We start from the raw sequence: 12,990 nt of genomic DNA on the forward strand, positions 1-12,990 counted from the left end.
TTATTTATTTATTTATTTATTTTATTTTATTTATTTATTTATTTATTTATTTTATTTATTTATTTATTTCGATTTATCAGTCGCCCCCTCTCCGCAAAGGGACTCGGGGCGACGTTTTCCTATGTGCTGCTTGGAGAATCCCAAAGCAATAGAGTTCAAGGGCAGGAGCCAGGTTGGTCAGGGGTCTGAGATGCCGTTAGAACCCTCTGAAGGACCCGCCGCCCAAACACATCTAATTTATAATATCTGACAAAGGGCGACGGGATCAATGTTGGCTCTGCGGGCCCACTCGCAGAAGGCTCTCCAGGTGGCCTCGTAGATTCGTGTTGTGGACAGACGTCAAGCCGCCTGGATCGTTTTTATGACCTTAGCCGAAAACTTTTGTTTGATCAAGGTCTCCCTTTCAAGTGCCACACGGCTAATTGTAAGTCTTGGGGGCTCGGATAATATAGCGCCCCTGGGAGAGAGAGATCTGATCGTTCGGTATTCTCCAAGGGTGAGAGATAGACAGATTTAGTAGGTCGGCGTACCAGGGACGCCGTGGCCATATCAGGACGACTAGCAGACCTCTACCCGTTCCACCAGTATTTTCCTTTTTTTTTTTTTTCAAAAAGTTTTATTGGTTTTTTTAAAAACATTTATGTGGAAAAGGGTAGGTGGAATTACAAATTTTGGCAGTTGCAAATGCGGCAGACGCCCCCTCCCTCCAAACTCCTAGATTACATCAAAATATCAAATCTTAATACATAATCATAAAAAGTCAGCATCTTAATTCTAGAAAGAATAATTTTCAATCAATTTATATAATTATAATATATAGTCTAGTTATAAATTCGTTTTTACTTTCGGTCTGTTTATAACATTGTGGTTTTCTTATTTATTTTTGTGATCTGAGCTTTCTTGGTGTTGCCCCTTCACCCCCCGCTGGCAGAGCTCCGGCCCCTCCCGTGTCCTGCGTGACCGTTGTGGTGTCTTCTGTTTTTTCTAGGTTGGCTTTATTTTTTTCCATAAAGGCCTGTGCCTCTATGGGTGTATTAATTCTGATTCTTGTCTCCTCCCAAAATATCAGCATACCTTCAGGCATCAACCATCTAAACCACACCCCCTTCTGGTATAATTTATTCGCCAATTGCGAATAATTTTTCCTTTTTTCCCTAATTTTTTTGGGAATCTGCTTTAGAATGGTTATCTCCCTGTCACAGTATGTCAATGTTTGCCCCCTTTGCACACCCAGAATTTCATCTCTTGTGGTTTTCCTAAGGAATTTAATGTGAACCTCCCTGGGTACATTATGTGTTCTGGCATATGCTGAATTCACTCTATAAGCTAGGTCTATCTCCCATTCCATCTGCTGTTTATCTTTGTGTATGTATTCAGCTAGAATATTAGTCATAATGTCCCTTATGTTTTCCCCATCTGCTTCTATTACATTTTGAAATCTAAGATAAAAGGACATTCTCTCAATGTCTCTCATTTGTTGGATGTCAAGTTCTTTGTTCCCCTTCTGTAAAGCCTCTACCCCCCCCCCTCGCCTCCGCCACCCCACCCTCCACAAGGTCCAGTCTCTGTGAGTTCTTAAAGATTTGGGCTTGGTTCTGTTTAATTTCATCTTTCATTTCCCTTAACTGTTTCTTAATTTCCTCCTGGCCCTGTAGAATTTGTTGAAGCATTTGTTGAAAGTCTATCTCTGTAGTCTTGGGTTGCATCAGTTCTGTTATCTTTGACCGTGTAGCTGGGCTAGACGTTGCAGACGTTGGGGCAGAAGTAGCAAATCCAGGCTTGTCCACCAGTATTTTCCGAATGACATGCGGGATTAGTGGAAGAGGCGGAAACGCATAAAGTAGGGCCAGGGGCTGCGCAGTGCATCTATGCCGTCCGCCCCCGGTACTTGGAATCTCACAAAGAAGCGCGGGAGGTGAGTGTTGTGGGGTTGCGCAAAGAGGTCCACGTCTGGGTGGCCAAATCTGAGGGATAGCTCCTGGAACAGGGCCAGGGATAGACTCCACTCTGTCTGATCCACCGTTTCCCTACTCAGCCAGTCCGCTTGGACTTTTGCGGTCCCCGAGATATGTTCCGCTCGTATTAGTAGAAGATGTCTCTCCGCCCAACAGTGGAGTCTTTCCGCTTCCAACATCAGTGACTTGGACCATATGCCTCCCTGGCGGTTGACGTGCGCCTTGGAGGCCACATTGTCAGTGAGGACCAGCACATGGCTGGCCCTGACCAAGTTCCTGAAAGTCAAGAAGTGCCAAATGGATGGCACGTAGCTCCAGCCAGTTGATGCTGTTCCTGAGCTCCTGTGGAGTCCAACGACCCTGGGCCACCTGGTCGAGTGAGTGCGCCCCCCATCCGTACAGGCTTGCATCGGTCGTTGCCACAAACCGGTCCGGCTCCTTGAAGAGGGACCCCGGGCTCAGATTGGAGGCCTTTCACCATTGGAGTGATGTGTACACCTTGGGTGAAATTCGCACCTTGACCTGAGAGTGGCTGGTTTGTGCCCTCTGGAACGGGAGAAGGAACCACTGGAGGGGACGAGCATGGAAACGCAACCAGGGGACAATGTCTTTGCACCAAATCATTTTTCCCAGAAGCTGGGAAAGCCCAGCTAGCGGTATTAGTCTCTGACTTTGAATGTGACTCATCAGCAACAGGATGCTGCTGCGCCGCTCCGGAGATAATGCCACCTCGCATGTGACAGAGTCTATTAGAGTCCCAAGATGTAGAAGTCTCATTGTTGGCTGAAGGTGGCTTTTCAGAAAATTCAGCACAAACCCGTACAGAGTGGCTCTACAGAGTGTCGATAGTCGTTTGAAGATCTTGAACTGCCTGGGGGCTCGATGAGGAGAGAATCAAGACATTGTCGAGATAACAATTTACTCTGACCAGTAGGGAGCGTAGATATGCAGCTATGGCTGCCAATACTTTGGTAAAGGTGCGCGGGGCCCATGAGAGGCCGAATGGCAGAGCCTTGTATTGAAAATGGCGGCCTGCAAAGTGGAACCTCAGGAATTTCCTGTGTGCATATGTATGGGCACATGTAGATTGGCTTCCTTTATGATGTGATCAGGTGGCCTTGTCTGATGCAGGTCGGTACGCTCTTGAGGGACTGCATCTTGAATCTTTGGTATTTGATGTACAGATTCAATCTCTTTAAATGGCTAAATCTCTAAAATGGCTCTCCATTCTCCTGAGGACTTGGGGATTAGGAACAAGATTGAGTAGAACCCTAGCCTTTCCTGTCCCTGGGGCACTAGTTCTATGGCATCGATGGATAACAGGTGTTGGATCTCCTGGTTCATGAGACCTTGTTTTACCTGACACCTGGGGACGGGGCACTTAATGAAACGTCTCGGGGGGGTGGAGAGAAACTCTAGCGTGAGGCTTAGCCTCACGGTCTGCACAACCCAAGCGTCTGAGGTAGTTTCTGCCTATTGGCTTGCGAAGGCTGACAACTGCCCGCCAATAGGCCCATCCCTTTGGGAGTCACCTATACCGGCGAAAAGACCGGTTGTTGGCGCCACGAAATGGCCACCGGGCCTGTGACTGCTGCTGGTTCTGTTGTCTATTCCTGTCCCGGACCCCTGACCGGTCCTAAGACCTGTCCTGCCCCTGTGTGTATGGCCTATTATACTAGGGAACATAAGGTGCTTCTGTGAACCCAGAATCTGGCCCGAAAGGGCTGCCTCCTGAAATAAGGCTGGTGCTTTCTATCATAACGCCTATTGGTAGATGGGAGAACCTTGCGTTTATCTCTTGTTTCTGTTAAGATGGGATCCAGTTACAGGAGGCATGGCCAACAATTTCATAACCCAGTCTCTAGGCTAATGGACAAAGTTAACCCATGCTTGGATTCTCCAAGCAGCGCACAGGAGAACAGGCCAGGACCCATGGACATATACAAGGACCTTGGAGGGCTCCACCTGCAGAGGGAACCTTGGTAACAGAGTTGGATTCAGCTCCAAAACAAAGTGGGGGGGGGGGGTCTTGTGGAGTCTGTGAAGGGCAGCAACGTGCAGGGCAGTTGTGCCAGTGGAGGGGAGCCAGCAAAGCCCCCCTGCCAACTTCCTGCTCCCAGGCCTCTGGGAGTCTGCTAGTGGATGATTATTAACTTGCAATTGCCTTTTAAGGACTAGAAATCTAATCTCAAAGGGAAATAGTTATAAAAGATGCCTGGGAAGCCTGGCTTTGCTTCTGACATACATACCAGCCGATGTTTGACAAAGCTTCATCAGTTTATTTGGATGTTTTTCTTCCTTTCAGCGGGTAAGGAAAAGCTTTTTCCAATCAGGGTTGCCTTGCTCTTGAATAAAAGATGGGTTTTAATTTTAAAATGTACCAGGAGTCTCATACTTAGGTAGCAATGTATGGAAAGAGAGCTAACCCAGTAAATCAAGGGTGAGCCTGACCATCTCAAGCATGAAGATTCAGACCGCCTGGGTGAGGTGCCTTCCCAGCAACAGGAGGCTTAGCACCCGTGCAGAGTTGCTCTTTCTGTAAAGAGTCCCACATACTGACTCCCCCATCCCTATTGCTGGCCACCTTAACTAAAACCATTATTGGGCCAAGAAGAGAGAGCTGTGGACACCTTGCGTCCCTCTGTACTCTCCAGGGCACAAAAGAAGGTAGTGCCCAGCCTGGCACATGCACCACAAGAGAGGCTGGGCCCATCACAGAATATGAAGCAGCTTCCCCACGTTACCCCTGCCCCCACGTCTGGCCTTCCAAGCAGGGACCTTCTGTACCAGATAACAGGGAGGGAAGACGTTTGTTGTGGGAGGGATGAAAACCCGCCTTCCTCTTAGCAGCCAGAAGCAGGACTGAGGGTGCGGAGTGTGTCTTTGGGACACCTGGAGGTGATGGAGGCTGTGCTCTACCCAGCTCTCTCAATGAGGAATGAGATCTATGGTTCTGAAGACTGAATTTTGTCCCCGGGAGCCCCCTTTACCGTTCCCATCCCCCCACCTGGCCTTTCAGCTTTGCCCGGAAACGGGAATCGAGAGGTGGCACCTTGGAGAGTTTTGAAGGAGGGAGGGGTGGAAAGAGGGGCTGCAGCAGCTTCTCCTTCCTGCCAACCAATTTGTTCTTTTCTTGCACTCTGTCCTATATAGAATCTGCCGTGGGCGCGCGATGTGCTGCTAGGCAGCAGTTTCCCCTGGCAGCAGCTGAGGCACATGCCAGCACAGGGTCTCTTCTGCGAGAGGAACAAGACCAACTTCTTCAACGTAAGTGGGCTGCCTGGGCTGCAAACAGGGGGCTTCCTCTGGCTCTCCCCAGTTGCTGGTTTCATTTGCCTCAGGGAAGATTCTAGGCAGGCAGGCCAGGACCCAGCAAGACCGCTCCATCCTGGAGAGCCCCACGTGCAGCTCTGGGGAGAGCCTTGAGCAGTTTTGTCCAGCCTGTGACGTGGCTGAGCAGAGCAGCACCTGTGTTTGTGTCCCCCAGAACAAGGCATTTCATACCTCCCTACTACAAATGAATTAATGGCAGGAATTTGGAAGCATTTCAGCCCCTTCCATGGAGAGCAAAGAGGATGCCCTCCAAGTCATGGCCTTGAGAGCAGTTGACCTGAATTGGCTGGTTCCTAAAAATGCCATTGTGGGAGGAGAGTTGTGGCTTTGTGACTTTGTGGCACAGGAGGTTTCTGTCCGGTTACACAGACCAGCGAGAGGCAGGAGCTGCATTTCCACTTTTACCCTTTGGGACTCTTTAGGGTTTATACCCTCTCGTGGACCTTTGCCCTTTAGATGAGTATAGACAGGGTGTTAGTATAGACAGGGCGACTTTTCAGTCGCATGGAAGGGGAGCTGCAGATGCGTCCGGAAAATGCCAAAAACTGGGAAGCTTTCTTGCTTACTTCTCAATTGGTCCTGGTTACAAAATGTGAGAATGGAGCATAAGGATAATGATATTTTCCAGGAAACAAAATGTATGGAAATGCGTAATTGTATTTCTACAATACGTGTTAGAACACCGGAAAGCCACACAGGAGCCTTCTCTGCACTCTTTCCAGAGTCTCGACATCTTTTTAAAATCATGGTGACCAAAACTGAATTCAGAATTCCAAGTATGGTCTTACCAAGGCCTTATAAAGTGGTATTAATACTTCACGTGATCTTGATTCTATCCCTCTGTTGATGCAGCCTATCATTGCACTGGCTTTTTTTGGCTGCTGCCACATACTGCTGGCTCGTATTTAAGTGATTGTCCACTAGGACTCCCAAGATCCCTCTCACAGTTACTGTTGAGCCAGGTGCCACCTATACTACCAGTAGTTCCCAAATCGTAATCACACGACCATATGGGGATACTGTCACAGATGTAAGTTGGATGAGCAGTGCTAACAACTTCTGAAAGGAAGTTGTTCCACTGATTAATTGTTCTCTCTCAATTGAACTGCAAAAGAAAAAGCTCTCCAGGGCTTTTGATGGCTTTACTCCACCAGTTATTATAGCTGCTTCCCAGTCTTGGAAAGTGACTTTACTTTTTTTGTGTGAGTAGCAACTTAAACCCTGCAGTTGCCTGGTGATAAGGGGATGAATGGAGATCACCGGGGCTCCCTGTCCAAACGAGGGCATAGCCAGCGCTTTGGCCAAAGATGAGCAATGTTCCCCTCCCCCTCTGCTGCTCAGACAGGAGTCCGGTGTCCAGTTGGACGCTCCCCACTGGCAGAGTGGCTTGCCCAAGGGAAGCACCAAGCCTGGGTCCCAAGTGCTTATGGACGAAGAGCGCTCCCCTCTGGCTCACTTCTCCCTGTCCTGACTCCAGCAACCTTCAGGCACCCTCTTAGGATTTCCACAGGCCCCCAGTCTGGGCTAGCGGGGTGTGACCGAGTCCCATCAGCATCCAGATGATGCGTCACGTTTCCCTTCAGGATCAAGAGGTGCATCCCGTCTTCTTTCACGACGGTGGCCCCCGTCTCTCTCTGAGAGGCCTTTGGGACCCCTCAGAACAAACTCCAGATATAAGGGGGTATAATAGGGTCAGGGCCTTAGCTTGTAAGTCCAGGAATGCGGGGGGGGGGGGGAGATGTGTCTGCAGAGGAGCCCCTGCTCAGCCCCTCTCTCTGAGTGGGAGCTTCCTCCCGGCGCTCCCTTAGGATTGCACGCCAAGAAGCTTTGGGGCTGGAGGAGCCTGGCCGCTCGCTCCTCTGGAAGCGCCTCTTCCCTGCCTGAACGCGCTCTTGGGTCGGCGAGATGAGGGGCAGCTTCTCCCCTCGAGTCCCGCCCGCGGCGCTTGTGCGCTGTGGGGTCTCTGGGCTCGGTTTGGGGCGAGAAACTGGTAGCGAGGGCGGCCCGACTGCAGCTGCCCCTGGGTCGGCCTCAGTCAAGTGAGGCTCTCCGTGCTGGCCTCCTGCCTTCCTCCCGAGGAAGAGCTCGAAGGGCAGCGGGGAAAGGCTCCACTGAAGGGAAGCAGGTGCCGCGGGGGCGGGAGGCGCACCGGGGGCTTCGGGAAGGCGCCGGCTCCCCGGGGCGCTCCAGGCGGAGCGGGAGGACGCGGTGGCGTTGCAGCGGCGGGCAGACGGAGCGCAGCGCCGCTCTCCTTCGGCTCCTGCGGGGGCAGCGCGGCGGGTCTTGGCGGCTCCGCCGGGAGGTAGGCGGTGCGCAGGAGGGGCCTGGGCGGGCCGGGGAGCCTAGTTCGCGGGCCGAGCCGGGCGCGGAAAGAGGCGGCCACAGTCCGGCAAAGGGCGGCGCGGGGCGAGTCAGGGCGAGGCCGCGGAGCCACGCACGGGCGCTGCCCGGAAACGGCCGCAGTAGTGGAGGCGGTGCCCCAACAGCCCCTCGCCCGGCCGCTCTTCGCGGGGCGCCCTTCGCCTCCCTCCGAAATGGTGAGCGGCCGGGAGGGGAGGGGGCTTGGCGGCGGCGGCAGCTGAAGGACCAATAGGCCGGCCTCGCCCCCGCCGCGCTCGCTTCCTTCCTGGGCTGCTCCGCTTCGAATTCCGAGCGGCGGGCGCTTCTCGGCGACCCCCACTCGGGCCTCCCCGAGCCTTTTTCACGGCCACGCCGGATTTCAGTGCCCGGAAGTCGAGTGGCCCGCAGGACGAAGGGGCCCCGGGGGTGGAGAGAGGGCTGGGGGCGCTCCAGGAGACCGAGCCCTTTCCATGCTTGGAGCTGAATCGTCTCCTGGCCCTTAAGAGACCCTCAAAGGCAACCGCGGCCCTTCCAAAGCCTCCCGGGAGCCTCTGAAGGACGCCCGGCCTCCTTTGGATCCTCCGCTGCCCATTTCCCACTCTGGATGCAGGACCAGTCCCTCCGTTAGGTCCCCTGAATTAGCTTTAGGCAGGCCTGGCCCTGGTCTTCCCCGGGATTGGTAGCAGCTGCTTAGCTGGTAGTCTCTCTTAGCTGTTTCTTCCACAACTGGCCACAGTTAGCCAGGATAACCCAAATACTCAGAGAAGTTCCCTGCCTTTATCTCTTTAAGCTTGAGTAGCTGAGTTCAAACCAGGCTTTCTGCAAGCACCCAGGCCTTGTGCTGGGTAAGACAATTAGCAGTGACCATGTTTTCTCAGCGGCCGCCTGAGCCGCAGCTAGAGACTGGATGGGGAAGCCAAGAGGCAGGAGGCAAAGGGGGAAGAGCATGCCCCCTTAGTGACTGTCTCCTCTTGCTTTCTGTGCAGGGAATATGGCGCATCCCTGTGGATGAAATTGACCGTCCTGGTAGCTTCGCCTCTCATATGAACCGCTCCATTGTTCTGCTGCTGAAGGTGCTGTCCCAGCTCAAAGATTACCCCACCTTGCTGAAAATCTCCTCTATGCTGCAGAGGACCCCTGACCAGGGAAAGTGAGTGGGGGAAGAGGGGAACTCCCCGGGCTTTGTTGATGGGGGAGGGGGTGTTTCTCCTTGGGCAAATGGCCTCCCTAGTCCCAGAGGGCTTACCCCCACAGGAAGGGAAGGGAAGCCCTTCTTGGTAGCATTTACAAAACCAAGGATGGCTTTCCTTGTCTCACCTCTGCCTTCCTGAGCTGCAAGTCGATCTTTTTGGCTAGGAACCCCAAAGAAGCCCCCAAAAACCCCAAACAAACCCAGAGATCAGAGCCTGGTACACCCAAAGGCTTTTGTGTTTCACCCAGTTATCTTGTTTCTCCCTCTGATTAAGGAGTTGTGTGTGTGTGTGTGTGTGTGTGTATAGACACACACACACACACACACACACACTGGGGCAAAAAAGTATTTAGTCAGCCACCAATTGTGCAAGTTCTCCCACTTAAAAAGCCACCAAAACATCACTGCTCTAGAGGAGATCTGCATGGAGGAATGGGCCAACATACCAGCAACAGTGTGTGCCAACCTTGTGAAGACTCACACGAAACGTTTGACCTCTGTCATTGCCAACAAAGGATATATAACGAAGTATTGAGATGAACTTTTGATATTGACCAAATACTTATTTTCCACCATAATTTGCAAATAAATTCGTTCCAAATCAGCCAATGTGATTGTCTGGATTTGTTTTCTCATTTTGTCTCTCATAGTTGAGGTCTACCTATGATGACAATTACAGGCCTCTCTCATCTTTTTAAGTGGGAGAACTTGCACAATTGGTGGCTGACTAAATACTTTTTTGCCACACTGTATATATAAAGTTTTTTTTTTTCATTTTCATAACAACATGTATACTATAACATAGCAAACATCATATTGTATTATTAAATGTTTGCATCAATTCGTCTTACCATCAACTCTCAAAAACAATTATTGGCTCTTCTGCTCTCCATACACCATATTTGTGCTTTATCCATCATTTTCTTCTCCCTCTCTCCTCCCCCTCCCTACCTCCTTTCTTACCTCCTTTCTTACCTCTTGACATCCTTCTCTTCTCTACTTCCCCTTCCTCTCTCCTCTTCTCTCCCCTTTCCACTCCTCCTTTCTCTCTTCTTCCCACCCCCCCTGCCCTCTCTCCTATCCCTCTCTTCTTCCCTCCCTCTCCTCTATTTCCCACTCTTCATCTCATTTACTTGATGTATTTCAGCTTCTGAGCAAGCTCCATTTTATGTTGATGGTATTTATAATTCCTTTTCAATATATATATTTAATTTTAACATATATCTTCCTCCTTTAAAAAAAAATAGAACAAAAAAGTATACATATATAGTCATTGTGCTTTTAAACACACACACACACACACCAGCCTAATTTTGGTTGAGATGTAGACCTGGTTACAATTCCCAGCTATTCTCATCATTATATAATTATACATCCTTACACGCCCCCAATTTGTGATTCTGTCTTTAAATCTCAATAGTTTCCCATTGTAAGTATATTTCATGTTCCCTCTCCAATTTTTCCATATCTTGGATTAGGTTATCCTTAATTGCCTATGAATGGCAATCCTTACTGTTCAAATGTTCATTACAATTCCCTTAATCTACTATATAGAATAACAAGCGGTACACATCTCACTTTGTTCATCATCTTAAAAGTTCTATATATGTCCCTGTTTCATATATTTTAACCCATGCTTAATTGTCCTCCTATTGTCATATTCTATCAATTAGCAACTCAGTTTAATTATGTATAAAAGTGAGTCACAGACCTCTGCTTTACAATCTCCCCATAACAGTTTCATATTTGTCCATATTCCATATATTTTAACCTTTATTTAATTCTCTTTCCATTATCATATTCAAACAGTTAACAACTTGGTTTTATTGTCATGTTTAGGAGTAAAGCACATATCTCAGCTTTATAGTTCTCCATATAACAATTTCTAATTGTTTGATTTTTTCCTAGTAAGTCTTTTGTCCCACTTCTCTTTTCTTGCCTTCTCCCTTTTCTTTGTTTTGACACGTCCACCCTCTTTAATTTTCCCCAAGCCATCTTTTATATTTCTCTTTGTTGGGGCATAACGCCCTACTTCAATTTTCCTTATGCCACTGTCAACCTCCTAAACATCTTTTATCTGCTTTTTATTCCCTTTTGTTGGGACACCCCCCTTTTACAATTTTCCCTATATCACTGCCAGCCCAATGGAGTTGTTTGTCTGCTTTTTATTTCCCACCGTTTCTACCCCTTCATTATCTTTCCCCCCTTCTTCTTTGCCTTCTTGTTTAAATACCTGCTCCTCTGGGTTCAGAATTCTATTTAGGTTTGATTTAGTTAGTTATACAGTTCTTATTTCAGAGTTCTGGTCCACCTTGAATTTATCTACTTCAGCTGCTGTGGGGAAGAGAGACGGGAGCCATCTTGGTCTTTTGTTCTTCCTTAATGTCCTGTTCCAAAATTGCAGTTAGTTATACAAATCTTATTTCGAGATTCTGGTGCACCTTAAATTTAGTTAATTCCACTACTGTGAAAATGGAAGAGAAGATGGAGCCATCTTAATCGTTTGCAGAAACAAAAGGAGGAAAAAAACTTTGTATTTCCCAGTTCTTGATTTTGTTATTTTTTTTCCTTGCTACTTTTCACCTCTCATTGGTTATAGCTGCTCAAAATATATTAATTGGAACAAGCTTGCATACAGCCAAAACTCAGGTATGTTTCTTCTTCGTCTCCTGCTTTTCCAAGTTCTGATTTATGGTGGTTGGTTAATTAGAATTTCCCACACAGGCAAGATTAGGTTATCAGTTGTCAGTGAGGAGATAGTGCTTTTTTCTTGATCTTTCTCCCTTGTTGCATTCCATCCCTCATTAATTGGGGTTGCTTAAGATAATGTTAGTTAAAAGACACTCGAACGAAGCAAAACTTGATGTTCTTAGACTCCTTTAAAAACACAATCTTTTCAAGTCGAAAACCAAATTTAGAGTTAGTATTTGAGTGGGTTTGTCACTTCTCTGCTTTCTCCCTTTCTGTCTGAATTGTTTCAAACAAATGGCTTTGGGGGGGGGTAGTGTTTCAACCCTCCATTTTCTCTTTCTTTCTTTCTTTCTTTCTTTCTTTCTTTCTTTCTTTCTTTCTTTCTTTCTTTCTTTTTACAAAAATCCCGATCTGACCATCAATATTATTTATGCTCAAGATTCTTTGCCTTTTCCAAGTTTTGATTTATGGCTGTGGGTTAGATGAATTTTCTTACTGGTCTTTCATCTCTTCCTCACCCTCAGTTGCTTTGGCTGGAAGTCAGCTTCTTGTGCAGCCATGTTTCCATGCTGCTGCCCTTACTCCAATTCAGAGGGCAAATCTCCGAGGGACCTGTTGCCTCCCCCAGGGTCTGATGAGACCCTGCCCCTACTTCGCCCCCCCCCTCCAGGTGGGGTTCTGATCCAAAAAGGGTCTCGGCGATGGTTTGTCAGACAGGGTTCATGTGAGACTCTTGACGCTACTGGCACTTTCTCCAAGTTGTCAAAAGAATTTTGAATAAATGACACTGGCTGGACTGAAACTTTCTTTGGGGAAAAGTGGGGCAGTTGGATCAGAGGAAAGTGTGTGTTAGCAGCCTTTGCAAGTTGATAGCATAAAGATTTTTTTTAAGTATAGAAATGGAGCCCTGTCAAGGGATCATGTCCTGTAGTCAGGGCAAAGTTTCATCATAAAATTCTGACAATGCCAGTTCCAGAAAGGGGAACATGAATGATCCTCCATTGGCCATCCTGTTCTTCAGATGAGAGGAGGCCAGAAATTGTTCCTTCAAGGCTTTTAGACTTCCAGGCTCTGTTGCCATTTAGAGTCGTGTGGTTTTAACTTCAGTCAGGCAACCCCATAAGTGGGCCTGTGGCTAAGGATGGAAAGTCTCACCGGAGAGACAATTATGGAAAGTTTTACTCCACGCACGACTGAATCTGAGTAGCCACTGCCCTGTAAGGCGGGCCTGGGAGAACAGGATGGTGCAGTGTGGCGGGAGGCTTGGATTTCCTTGAAATGATGGGCAGTTTTTGCATCTAACCTGTACGGCTCCTCCTTTCCCTACTACAGGAAATACTTGCGGGATGCGGATCGCCAGGTTCTTGCCCAGCGGGCCTTTGTTCTCACCGTGATGGTGCTAGAGGACATGTTGCATGAGCTCACCGAGGTAAGTCTTCCCACGCCACCCACATTGCAGACTCTCATGGAAATTTAACC

The 12,990-nt window shown here is 48.6% G+C and overlaps 1 protein-coding gene across 3 annotated transcripts in view; it reads left to right on the forward strand.

Moving 5' to 3' along the window:
• Window positions 1-12,990, forward strand: part of CABIN1 (calcineurin binding protein 1) — a 150,684-nt gene that overhangs the window by 127,969 nt on the left and 9,725 nt on the right. For all 3 annotated transcript variants that reach the window (XM_081966173.1, XM_081966175.1, XM_081966174.1), the window contains exons 28-30: window positions 5,109-5,222; window positions 8,615-8,778; window positions 12,844-12,940. In XM_081966173.1, the coding sequence (XP_081822299.1) occupies window positions 5,109-5,222; window positions 8,615-8,778; window positions 12,844-12,940 (375 nt within the window). The remainder of the gene's footprint in view (window positions 1-5,108; window positions 5,223-8,614; window positions 8,779-12,843; window positions 12,941-12,990) is intronic.

This window comes from Natrix helvetica, assembly GCF_964273705.1.
Source record: "Natrix helvetica genome assembly, chromosome: 14".
NCBI classification, from domain to species: Eukaryota; Metazoa; Chordata; class Lepidosauria; order Squamata; family Natricidae; genus Natrix; species Natrix helvetica.